The following is a 12,394-nucleotide window of genomic DNA, read 5'->3' as shown; positions in this document are numbered from 1 at the left end:
TTCCCCCATCCACTCCCCTTAAACCTAAAATCCCAGGATATGAGCCAACTCATTTAACGATTTCAATTTTAAAAAAAGTTTCCTCTTACCGGTTACTCAGTTTTTTGTTTTTTTTTTCTTGAGGGGAGGAGGTGCGTGGAGTGAAAGTGGACATTCACTACAATTTATGTGAAGGAAAAAAAAAAAAAAAAAAAGCATGTGTTACATCAACGCAAATCCACCAATCTCTGCTTAGCAGAGACAGCTGTTAAATACAGCACACTGCTAAATGAACAGTCAGTTTGGGGAACAAGAGAATAAAGGAGACAGAAAGAAGAGAAAAGAATATCCTACAGAGAACTTTGAAGGAAGAAAAGCCAAACAATCTTTTCCAGTGAATCCTTCGTTTTAGGCAAAAGGAAATCCATACACAGATCGAGAAGTTATCTGAATTATTCCTCTTGGAATACATCTGCTGGGATTTGGAATAATATATTATCCTGAAGGCAAGAAAAGAAAATCACTGTGGCAGAAATTCAACACACACACAAACTTGATTTTCAGAAAAAAAAAGAAAGAAAGGAATTATTCTGCCCAGAAATTTGCTGCCTTGGATACGAAAAATATTGAATTTTCTCATCCATTTCAACGCAGTTTTGGACTGCAAAATAAAAGACAGATTAGCCTATCTATGAACAAATTATTCTCGTAGCTCAGGTACATTTTCTTGAAAAAGAAATATTCGTCAACATTTGTTGATTTAAGCACTTCTCTAGTCATAATAATATTTTAATTTTTTGAAACTTTTTTTTAAGGTGTTTTTTTTGTTTTTTTAATTATACTTAGACATTCGAACTTTAGTAGGCAACTTTTATCATTAGTCTTTAAGAGACTGTAGGAAAATGATCTGTTCGAAGATGATGCTGTGCATCATTGTTTTTGCTGCCTCTTGGGTGCACGTGGTAATTACTCTAGGAGAGAGATCCCAAGCCGGTTACAAGGAGGAAATAGTGTTTCCGGAAAGAGTAAACTCCAGCTTCCGTCAGGAGCTACGCTCCTGGCCTGAGAATAGTTACGAGGAATCCTCAGAAATTAGCCTGATTTTCAAGTTCCGTGCCTTTGGAGAAGACTTAGTCTTGGATTTGGAGAGAGATCCTAGCTTCATCTCAGAAGACTTGACGGTACAATATTTGGGCAAAAATGGACAGTCAGATGCCAGTGGCCTCTCCGAATCTGGTAGTTATTTCACAGGAGCTGTGAATTCTGACCCGGAATCTATAGCTGCAGTGAACTACAATGGAGCATCTCTTATTGGAGTGCTACAGTACCGGGGGGCTGAATTCCATATACAACCAATGGAAGGGGGAGGACAAAACAGTGCCGAGGGTGTAGGGGCACATATCATCCGCAGGAAAGTGCCAGAGAAGAGCAATGGACCAATGTGTAGCGTGGGCCCACAGGTCACCGTGACTGTTAAACAGACCACAGAAGACAAGAATAAGGCTGACAAGCACCTGGCATCGGCCGTCAAAAGATCTAAGGTAAGAACATGAATATTGTTTGAAATTCCCTTTATTACACTGAAGACAAAGACCAACTGTAATGTTCACATGTAATGCAGCCAGGCACAGATATTATCCTAGCCAGGGATTTCCCGTTAATTAAATAGCAATATTTCACAAGTGCCACAGCAGAAACTGGCATGATTACTAGCTCGGGGTGCTATTGTTTTTGGATGGTTACTTAAATAAACACCTACAATTTTCCTGCTCCTTTTACTTTCTTGCCCATGGGTTTTTCCCTAACAGGCACAATTGTCCTAATTAGTGCTAACTTTTAGGGCAGTTGATATATGAGTCACCAGTGAATGAATGAATGAATGAAATGTGGTTTCTGTGTGTTTAGCATTTCCCGACGGTCCCTGCTTAGAATGATGGATTTTGAGGTCAGACAATGTCCTTAGCATTGTCACCCAAGCTGAATTACTAACACGTAACCCTCCAGCTGCTGTACTGGTACAACTCCCATGATACCTTGCTGCCCTGCAGACTGGCAAGGCATTACGGCATTAGCATATTTGCCACAGCTAAAGGAATTTGTCTATTCGCCAGCTGCAGCTTTATAATTTGGACTTTGTGTGACACGCCAAGGAGTTGCTGTGTGGCTAGGCAAGCATCGGCACTCCAGATTTTTTGGACTACATGTCCCATAATGCTGGAAAAGCATTGGAGGAGATATAGACCACAACATCTGGAGTTCTGAAGGTTGCCTACTTCTGTCCTGGTGCATAGGATGAAACACTGCTGCCCCATATATGTTGTTGGATGACAACTGTCATAACTGTATGCCAACCACATGCATCCAGAGCTTTGTAAATCAAAGACCACCTGGGAGAGCCACAATTAAATAACCCCGCACCTGGGAACAATGCAATTATATGTAAAAGGGTCAAGTGTCAAATCTGAAGTAAAGACACAGATCATAAATGAAGTACTGTCTATCATCATCCATCCATAGCAATTTTATTTCATTTAAAACCGTTTAAACATTCTCTCTATTCCAGTAACAAGTCTACCAAAAAATATAAAATTCATTTTATATATATATATATATATATATATATGTAGTAAAAAAGCGTGAAATAATTGGTGGACTGGACATGGTAACAATTGAAAAAGTGTTTATTTTCTGCTTTACAAGTGCACGTAATGTCAAGGAACATGTATCCAACTGTATCTTTTAGTACTATCTGGAAGGGGTGTGTTTACACCTGTGTCGAAATTGGAAATGACGGTTGCTTGAGGACTGTATGATTAACTGCAAAGCTATAGGGCAATCGGATACAGGAAGCGCAGTCTCTGATGTGTATGGTAATTGGACATAATGGCACCCTACCCCATGCCACTTGGTGCCAAGATGCAGGCTTAGGTTTTTAAAAATGTTAATTAGAAGTTATAATTAGAGAAAGGAGATGGGGGAGGCTTGAAAGCCCTCAGCCATCAATGAGGTCCTTGTCTACTCTGCAGGGGCACACAGGAAGGATTTTAGATCCTTTATCCTTGAAAGCACCTTGTCAGCTATGTAATCTTCACCTGCTCTTTGAACATAAGCTTTAAGATATAACCTGTTCGCACAGAACAGTTTGTGTTCCAACCCACTGAGCAATACAGAGAGGTTTACATCCCCTATGTGGGACTCACTGGTTTATAGTGAACCAGAGACCGGGTTCATTAACTATTTCAGTGCCAAGCTAGGAGAGGAAACATAGATTTTTGCCAGCCAATTTACAGGTCCCTGAATTTTAGGGAGACTTTCTTTTACTTGATATTCGTGTCCTCTAAATTGGGTCACTGGCTATATCAGGGATGGCTAACCTTTGGCATGCAAGCTGTTCTGAACCACTTTTCCCATGAAGACAATTGGCCTGCTGAGAACCACGTGCAGTGTTGTTTTCAACAGTTAAATTCACTTATAGGTTATAAACTATGTCATCAGTAATCTACATGTGACACAGTTTAAGCTTAACTTTGAGACTACAGAAACAAAAAGGTAACTAAATTTTTTTCAGCCAATGGTTGGCGTTTTGGGGCATCAGTTCTTAAAAATAGGTTCCTTCTTTTTTTCCTTCTCATAAATACACAAGCCATATTCTCTTCTCGATTATTACTTTATTAAGCCTTTTAAATCCTTGTCCAAACCTGTCCTGCATTCCTCGACAGGAAGAGGGTTTCAAACGTCAATTACAATGTATGGAGTCTCTGAAGTCCTTGAATGGATATGTTAAGTACAATAGAAACGAGTCAGTCATCCAGTCTCGCTAATGAAATGGTGGAACGCATGACTGCCAGACTCGGTCATGCTCTGATTGGTACTGGACTCACTGAACAAGTTGCCTTTACATCGTAATGCTCTACTTTTCAATCTGTAAGGTTTGTACCTCTGCGCAAAAACACCTTGGACTGCAAGGCAAGGTTTTTTTTTCCTTCTATTTAATTAGGACTTCTAAAGAAAAGAAAAGTGCTGAAAAAGGTACATTTGCTGACAGATGGATTCAGTGGGAGGCACAATGCTAACTCAGGAAAAGAGGTTAACTATTCACAAACAAAGTTTTATTAAAAACTATTATCTTAAGATTTTCAATAAGCTTGCACCATCATAATCCATAAACCATTGCCTTTATGATATTAGTGTCAACCAGCAGTATCCAAATGTGGCCTTCCAGATGTTGCTAAGTGTAGTCCAAAAAGAGATGGAGGGACAAAATTGAACATCCCTTGTGTAAATGGAAGGATGGTGATACATACCTCCCACTCAAAAGAGGAAGAAACTTATTATTTGGGCTGGGTACCAGACTATTGATGTTTCCCACTGGCCTCTGTCTGGACCTACTGTGGGGGCTGGTGAAAGATGGAAAGCTGACATCTCAGGAGCTTCCAGACTAGGTTTCTCTGGCCGCGAGCCAAAGAATTCAAGGTTAAGTTGGTTAATTGTTTTACCACAAACCTTTTTTTTCCTACAATCATCCATTTTCCAGTGGGTCACACAGATGCACTTTTTCCATTTCGCTACAGATAGACTCACCATAATGTAAAAACTCAATTTGTTTTAACTGAGCATATTCTTCAACATATTCTTATTGCAACAGTATCTGTGACCGCAATTCCGGTACAGTTTCCATAAGAGATACACCCACTGCCCATATCCATTACTTTTCACAGTACTGCAGGCACCCAGGACCTACATCAACCTCTAAGCACTAAAATCAAGGTATTCAGAGCAATAAAAAAAATATCTGCGTAAATTAATAGTGTAAAATATAAATTGCAATTTTTTGTATCAAAATTTCAACAACAACACGTGCATGTGTGGCCTCATCACTATGCCAACACTGTAAACTTGGATGGTGGGTGTTTTATCCCCTACAAGAAAATGGATGTTCCCTTAATGGTTGAGGAATTTGTTTTTGGGTGCACAGGATGCCAGGCATCTTCCGTATGGCACGTATTCATGTGCTTGATTTCGGCACACCTGCATTCTTCTAGCACGGAGGTATCAAAATAATCCTGCTATTGCATCTGCTTCTCTGCTCAGATGTTTCGCACCAAATGCTCGATTTATTTATAACATCTAAAGATTGTCAGATTGGGTGTTAGGGTGGGAGCTGACCTCTGTCACTCAGTTGTCAGATTTTTCTTCCCACCTTTCCTTTTGGGATGAATGGCAAAAGGTACACAACCTCCAGTCGTTTCATTTTGGAGGAAAATCTTATAGCAGAATTGTTGTCGTCCCCGGCATGCCCTTAATATTACAATTCAACCACTTCTTCCCCTCCAGTCTTGGCAGTCTTGGACAGAGATTTGATCTACTAGCAATGTTTCACCCTTTGATTTACACCCAATAAGTTGATAATGTTAAAACACAACTATGATTACCAAGTAGTTTGTTACAGCCAAGTTACCTGTTTTCATCCCAAAAAAGCTGCAGTGTCCAGCTCTCTTAGATCTATATCGCATCTGTTTAACGTGTGATATGGCAAATTAGTGTGCCAAATGCATGCTGTATGAGTGCTGTGTAAAAGGCCTATAGTGTTTGATGGTTTGGCAAACAAAAGTAGCTGCATAACAGCTCGGCAATAATGCTGTCCATGGCTCGCAAAGTGCTACTGTGTGATGGGGAATATGATGCCAGTGTGTGCTCTTGTATTGGCAGAGTGGCTTGGCAACAGAAAAAGGAAGAGTAGACAACCGTCTGTGGAGACGCGCCAAGGATCACTCAAGAGGTCCAAACACGAGGCTCCAACACAGAGCTCCTTGCGCTGTCCCTCAGACAATGAATGAATAAATGTAGTCTTTGTGCAATTGGCACGACTCGGGTTACAGTACAATACTCAATAGGTGAACAGCTTCCAGGGCACTCACCCATAAAATCCTGTGATGAGGGACAATACGGTGTAGCAGGGGTAGAATACTTCAGGAAATGAAAGGGGTAGGAGAGAGGAAAAATGTTATAATACTTTTTTTTCTCTGTAACTATACCATATAGATAACATCTCTTGCTCACTACGGCCCAACGGCTTTTAACTTAGATGTTTTTACCCCATATCTATATTTTGTAGCAGGTTTCCAGTGTCTTAACTGAAACTTTTGGAGCGGATGAGTGAAACTGTCAGACACTGGCCTCTGTTTTACCATATAAGTCTAACTGTGCTGACACAGACGGATATGATACACACGGAGTCCAAACTCTTCTTCACAAAGCTACAAATAATACTTTTTTTTTTTTTTGCTCAGTACGTAGAGTACCCATCATCTGTCTCCTCTTCCCACGTACAAATATACGTATAAGTGTCCATTACGCATAGTCCCCGGAGCACAAAAAGGACATCCCATTAAGACAGAGTTTGCGCAAGAATTTGAGAGAACCAAACACAGACATCCCAAATGCAAACAGCAGTTACAATTTCGTCCAAATAACTGTCATTGTAAAACCCCCAAGATAAATTGGTACGGGAATCACCATACTTAACTTAGGTTTTTATTTTTCTTCTGTGTATATATATCTGGAATGCGTTACACCAGTGAGAGAGAGCAGTAGCGTTAGCAGTATAGTAATCCTTCGATAGCTTAATAGCATAACTTAACTCGCGTTCCCTCTACTCTTCTCAAATTCTTGAAATCAAGGCATTTCCGCTCATAACTCACGTCTGCAGCATTGCAACACAATGTCATATTTCTTCAAGATACGCACTATTTGTCTTTAGTGAAGTACTCGATGATGCAGATCGTAAACTAATTTATAACCAATATTTATGTCTGGATTAAGGTCGGCTTCGCTATGCAGCTTGGTGAAATGCATCACAGCCCATTAAGAACACACTTCTAAACTCAAGGAACATGGCCAGACATAATTATCTGCTTCATGACACAATCTCAAGCAGGTTTTGCATTAATTTGGAGAACCAATAATATATGATGATAAATCACTGAACTTTTGTTCACATACTGGAGTAATTAAACACCCTGCAGGTTTGATAAAAGTATAACATCTGTACAAATATCAACTCTGTTTGAGAGCCTCACATGTATAAACATGCTATATTCTATGTGATCCTTTGCCATTGAACTTAAAGGATGAGTTAACACATGGGTTCAGGAACTGTGTTATGGGAGTACATTGGGTCTTCGGAGAGACAAAGTGAAGATATAAAACACTGCAGTAAGTTATACGGTCAACATCCCATCCCAACTGCACTAAAGTTGCCAAATTAATGTTAAAAAACTCTGTGCTTTAGGATATTAATGTTACTTTATCTCATCATTCTGCAAATCAAAATCTGCGATCAAATAGACTGCTGCTGTATATTATTATTAGAGAAGCAATGCATCGCCTGGAAAAGTGGGACAGTATGAGGGGGCCTCTTTTTCTAAGACAACACCAAGGTTTAAAATTACAGGCAACCTTACTTATCACTGGTAAATTGTGACCACATTTTATAAAAGAAAAGAGGCCCAGATTCGTAAAAATTTGTATGGATGTTGAAAGGACTCTTCAGTAAGAGTGATTGTGTGTTAGAGAAAAAGAGGTTTGATGGCGAAATCTGTACAGAGTATGTTTCTCGGAAGGGAACACAAACACCCGGAATCTCTACTGTGTCAGAAAAAGGATTTAAAACTTACTTTAATGCACTAATATGTCACATTTCAAGGCTAAATCACTGCTTGACAATGGCAAATTCATCTGTTCTTCACATTAGTTGATCACCTGTATAAAACAATGGTATGCATACAATTAATTTCTGTACGTTTTGCATAAAGACATGTATATAAATCCCACACTTACTTTCTAAGCTGCTTTATACATTAGTCACTCCACTGCTTTGGGTGGGGTATATCTAAAAGCATCTTGCAAAACCTGCAGATCTTATGTCTGCAGCCTTTGCAAGCCCTCCCAGACTTTCTGTGGCTGTCCAATCACAGACTTCCCAATGCAGCTCAATGAGAAGTGTTTGCAAGGCCGGTGCTCAGGGAAATTGCTGCCTCTCGTGTTCAGTACCACTGAGCTAAACAAACCAGGAAGTAGCAGGACATGTTGTCTGATTGACAGCCAGGGGGGTGTAACAAGGTTAATTTATAAAAATGCCAATTTCTAAAGAAATAGTCACTTTTTGTAAAATGACACACTCTGCACAGCTGAAGTGCTTTAGGGATCTGGAGTGTCCATTTAAGGTTAACATATGATGAATTCAAAACGATCAGTTTCTTGAAAAGCTATTGAACTTATCCACATTTTTGTTTCTTACACAGCGCTTTGCATCAGTCCCTCGTTACGTTGAAACATTGGTAGTAGCAGATGAGACAATGGCAACATTTCACGGGGCAGGGCTGAAACGCTATCTCCTGACTGTCATGGCAGCTGCGGCCAAGTTTTTCCGCCACCCCAGCCTGAAGAATCCAGTCAACGTGGTTGTCACTCGTCTAGTGGTGATAGGGAAAGCAGACAAATCCAACAATTATGGAGGTCTGAAGATGACCACCAATGCTGCTGAGATGCTGAGGAACTTTTGTGAATGGCAAAAAGGCCTGAACAAGCCAAATGACTCTGATTCAGAACACTTTGACACAGCCATACTCTTCACTAGGCAGGTGAGCAAACACTGGCGATTATAATAATACATAAGTGCATGATTAGTAATATTTATGGTCTACTTCATACATGTGTATTTTGCTTATTTACAGAACCTCTGTGGGCTGTCAACGTGTGACACTCTGGGCATGGCCGATGTTGGAACAGTGTGTGATCCTTCCCGGAGTTGTTCCATAGTAGAGGATGATGGCTTACAGTCTGCATTTACTGCCGCACATGAGCTTGGTAAGAAAGCAAACAATTCCTGAGAAGTTTTACTACTAAAATTAATTTATTTGAAGAGGCAACTTGTATCTCAGCTACAGGTGGCTTACAATTAAGGGGACTAAGCCCGTTTTAAAGATTAGTATCTGTAAATTAGATGACAGTAAGATTATCCTCTGTACAAGATGGGAAATAGGACATTTTGGGTTAACATCACTAAGTAATATGTTTTCCGCTGCAGGTCATGTGTTCAACATGCTTCATGACAACTCCAAGCCCTGTGTGGAACTGAACCGTGCATCCAGCAACACCAGACACATGATGGCTCCTGTGATGTCCTATGTAGACCCAGAGGAGCTGTGGTCACCTTGCAGTGCAAAGTTTATCACCGACTTCTTGGACAATGGCAACGGTAATTTAATTTCTTTTTCTCCACCTAATATTTCTAAACTTATATTTTCTAGCATTTCTTATAAAATGTATTGTTCATGTAGGTTTTGCCAATAAATCATCTCTTTTAAACATTTTTTATTCCAATGCCCTGTTCAAGGATATGTTTTACAGAAGAATTACACAGCTTTCTGACCATTAATAATCACTATTCTTCCCTCTCGGCAGGCCATTGTCTTCTTGACAAACCAAGTTCTCCTCTGCGTTTCCCAGTGCCCTTCCCAGGCAATGATTACGACTCGGATCGCCAGTGCCAGCTTACATTTGGAGCAGATTCTCGCCACTGTCCCAACTTGCATACTGCATGCTCTTCCCTGTGGTGCACAGGCAGGATTGATGGGCATTTCATGTGCCAAACCAAGCATTTCCCCTGGGCAGATGGCACTCAATGTGGAGTGGGCAAGACGTGCATGAATGGACGTTGCATTAGCAAAGTGGAGATGAAAGCCTACAATGTGAGTTTTGGTATAGTATTGCTCGTGTGTATGTTGAAAAACAGTTAAATGTGTACGGTGCCCTGACAGAAACTTATATGCATATTAAATTCTCTGATCGAATGTCTTCCTTTTCAAACATGGACTCCACTAAGTAAATGTTTCTAAACATCTGTTGTAACTCTTTACAGACACCAGTTAATGGAGGCTGGGGGTCTTGGGGTCCATATGAAGAATGCTCACGGACATGTGGAGGGGGAGTACAGTTTTCTCATCGTCAATGCAACAAGCCAGTTCCACGAAACGGGGGCAAGTACTGCGAGGGAAAGAGGACCCAATATCGCTCATGTAACACTCTGGAATGCCCTGGCAGCACGGGTGAGTTGCTTCCTTTGTCTCAGGCATAACATCAATGTGGTTATTCCACGTTGTTCTTTACTGAACGCTGTATGTTGACATGTAGGTAGTTTATGAATCAATTCAGAAATAACGCATGTTTCTTCTATATCCCTCACAGCACTCACTTACAGAGAGCAGCAATGCGCTGTATACAATCATAGAACGGATCTGTTTAAAGGATTTCCATCTCCAATGGACTGGGTACCAAGGTATAATGGAATTGCAGAAAAGGACCAGTGTAAACTTACCTGTCAGTCTCGCCCTCTGGGATATTACTACGTACTGGAGCCCAGGGTGAGTGCGATCCTATCAATGCTAGGGACATGCAGTCTGATTTGTTTTCACATATTTTCCTTTTGACTTTTTTAGTCCTACCAAATGCGTACACTTCTCCAGACTAACTCTATTCCCTTGTACCCGTTAGGTTGCTGATGGTACACCTTGTTCTCCAGACTCCACCTCTGTGTGTGTTCAAGGACGATGTGTTCATGCAGGATGTGACCGAGTCATTGGATCTAAGAAGAAGTTTGATAAATGTATGATATGCGGAGGAAATGGATCCACTTGCTCAAAGACTTACGGATCCTTCACAAAACCTACGTAAGAACTGTTCAGTTCTGTGCAACAGTCACAATCAGACCTCCTAGTTAGATGAATATATACGCATAATATAAAATATACATTTTACATCTGTATAACTATGCCCAGTACAGTATAAGCTTATGTATTTTGGCATTATTGATGTTCACATGTAAAATTACTTAGCTGTGAGATAACTTTTCTGTAAAGCAACACTGACATTACAAACATATTTATTTTTAACATTAGAGTGTTCCTCTTTATTTTAGATTATTCTCCCCCTCCATTAATAATTAACCCCTTAAGGACACATGACATGTGTGACATGTCATGATTCCCTTTTGTTCCAGAAGTTTGGTCCTTAAGGGTTTAAAAAAAAAAAAAAACAAACAAAAAAAACAGTACAAAACACCAAATAGCAGAACAATGTAGTTTTTTTGGTGCTTAGTATGTGCACTTGATACAGAACTCCTAACCATAATAAACCAGAACCTATATTTGAGAAAGAAATTAAAAGCAGAAATAAAAAAACAAACAAACATGTACTGTGTTTCTATCCTCATGTTCTTGTCTATTTTTCTCTGCAGATATGGGTACAATAATGTGATCACCATCCCAGCAGGAGCCACCAATATACTCATTCGTCAGAACAGTGGTTCGTCTTCTACTAGCGATGGTGTCTACCTGGCCTTGAAGAGGCAAGATGGTTCCTACGCACTCAACGGCAATTACATTTTGATACCCTCAGAACTGGATGTCCAAGTAGGAGGAGGAAGGACCGTACGCTACAGTGGGGCCACCAAATCCACAGAGACAATTGTAGCACGTGGGCCTCTGAAAGAAGCTTTGACTCTTCAAGCTTTGGTTGTCAGTGACCAAAGAGCTCCACGTCTCAAATATACCTTTTTTGTCCCCAAACCTTCTTTACGTTCTACCAATCACAAGAAACCAGTTGAGGACTGGGTTAAACGGAGAGCTCAGATCTTGGAAATTTTGAGGAGGAACAGCAAAAATCACAAATAATGACAATATGGAAATGCACAAGAGCACATAATTGACTGAGGCAGAAATATTCACTTTTGCCTAATTGTTTTAGGCTAAATAGGAGAGATTTGAGGCTACAAAACTTTTAGCTTCTGTAAAAACAACATCTGGATATGAACACTGTGCAAAACATTTATTTGTGTTCGCAAAGCTTAAAGGTCATTTCTAGACGTCTGTTGTCTGAAGTTCTCGAAACCCATAAGTTGCTCTCTTCTGGGCAATTTAATGTTAAAGCTCCATTTTGCCATCAGCAACCAAATATGCTTTGTAGCTTTCAAAGGAGTCTTTAACCCTGTGAGGACACAGGACATGTGTGACATGTCATGATTCCCTTTTATTCCAGAAGTTTGGTCCTTAAGGGGTTAAAATATGGGCAATCAACACAATATATATCACTATTTATAGAGAAAGCCTCTACGTAAATAGACTGTTTAGTTGTTGATTGAAACCTTTGCAATAGAGCAATTTCCTGAACCACAGAAGATGCTCCTGATGTTGCTTGGTCTAAAGCAAGCCATTAATGTTGGCAGGTCCATCACTGATGGCTATTATTTCTCCTTGAACTATTGATTTCATCAGCCAGATGGCATCCATCCATGGTGGACTTTAAATCTTTAAGGCTTCAAGGGGGCCACACAGAAACCCCGCTTTCAAAGAACTCT

General features: G+C 40.2%; 1 protein-coding gene across 1 annotated transcript; it reads left to right on the top strand.

Moving 5' to 3' along the window:
* Window positions 1–252: 252 nt before the first annotated feature.
* Window positions 253–12,016, top strand: ADAMTS4 (ADAM metallopeptidase with thrombospondin type 1 motif 4). The gene is made up of 9 exons (XM_063440115.1): window positions 253–1,520; window positions 8,283–8,621; window positions 8,715–8,847; window positions 9,068–9,238; window positions 9,445–9,731; window positions 9,902–10,088; window positions 10,228–10,403; window positions 10,534–10,709; window positions 11,276–12,016. Exons 1-9 carry the CDS (start codon window positions 882–884, stop codon window positions 11,709–11,711), a joined length of 2,544 nt encoding a protein of 847 aa, XP_063296185.1. The 5' UTR covers window positions 253–881; the 3' UTR covers window positions 11,712–12,016.
* Window positions 12,017–12,394: the final 378 nt, after the last annotated feature.

This window comes from Pelobates fuscus, chromosome 13, assembly GCF_036172605.1.
Source record: "Pelobates fuscus isolate aPelFus1 chromosome 13, aPelFus1.pri, whole genome shotgun sequence".
Taxonomy (NCBI): Eukaryota; Metazoa; Chordata; class Amphibia; order Anura; family Pelobatidae; genus Pelobates; species Pelobates fuscus.
This window is presented reverse-complemented; position numbering and strand designations above follow the sequence as displayed.

Bases quoted from the DNA above. Each gene is read 5' to 3' on its own strand.
- ADAMTS4 (XM_063440115.1), top strand. From the start codon at position 882: ATGATCTGTTCGAAGATGATGCTGTGCATCATTGTTTTTGCTGCCTCT. The intron at 9,732-9,901 runs GTGAGTTTTGGT...AACTCTTTACAG, and splicing joins TGGAGATGAAAGCCTACAAT to ACACCAGTTAATGGAGGCTG. The intron at 10,404-10,533 runs GTGAGTGCGATC...TGTACCCGTTAG, and splicing joins ACTACGTACTGGAGCCCAGG to GTTGCTGATGGTACACCTTG.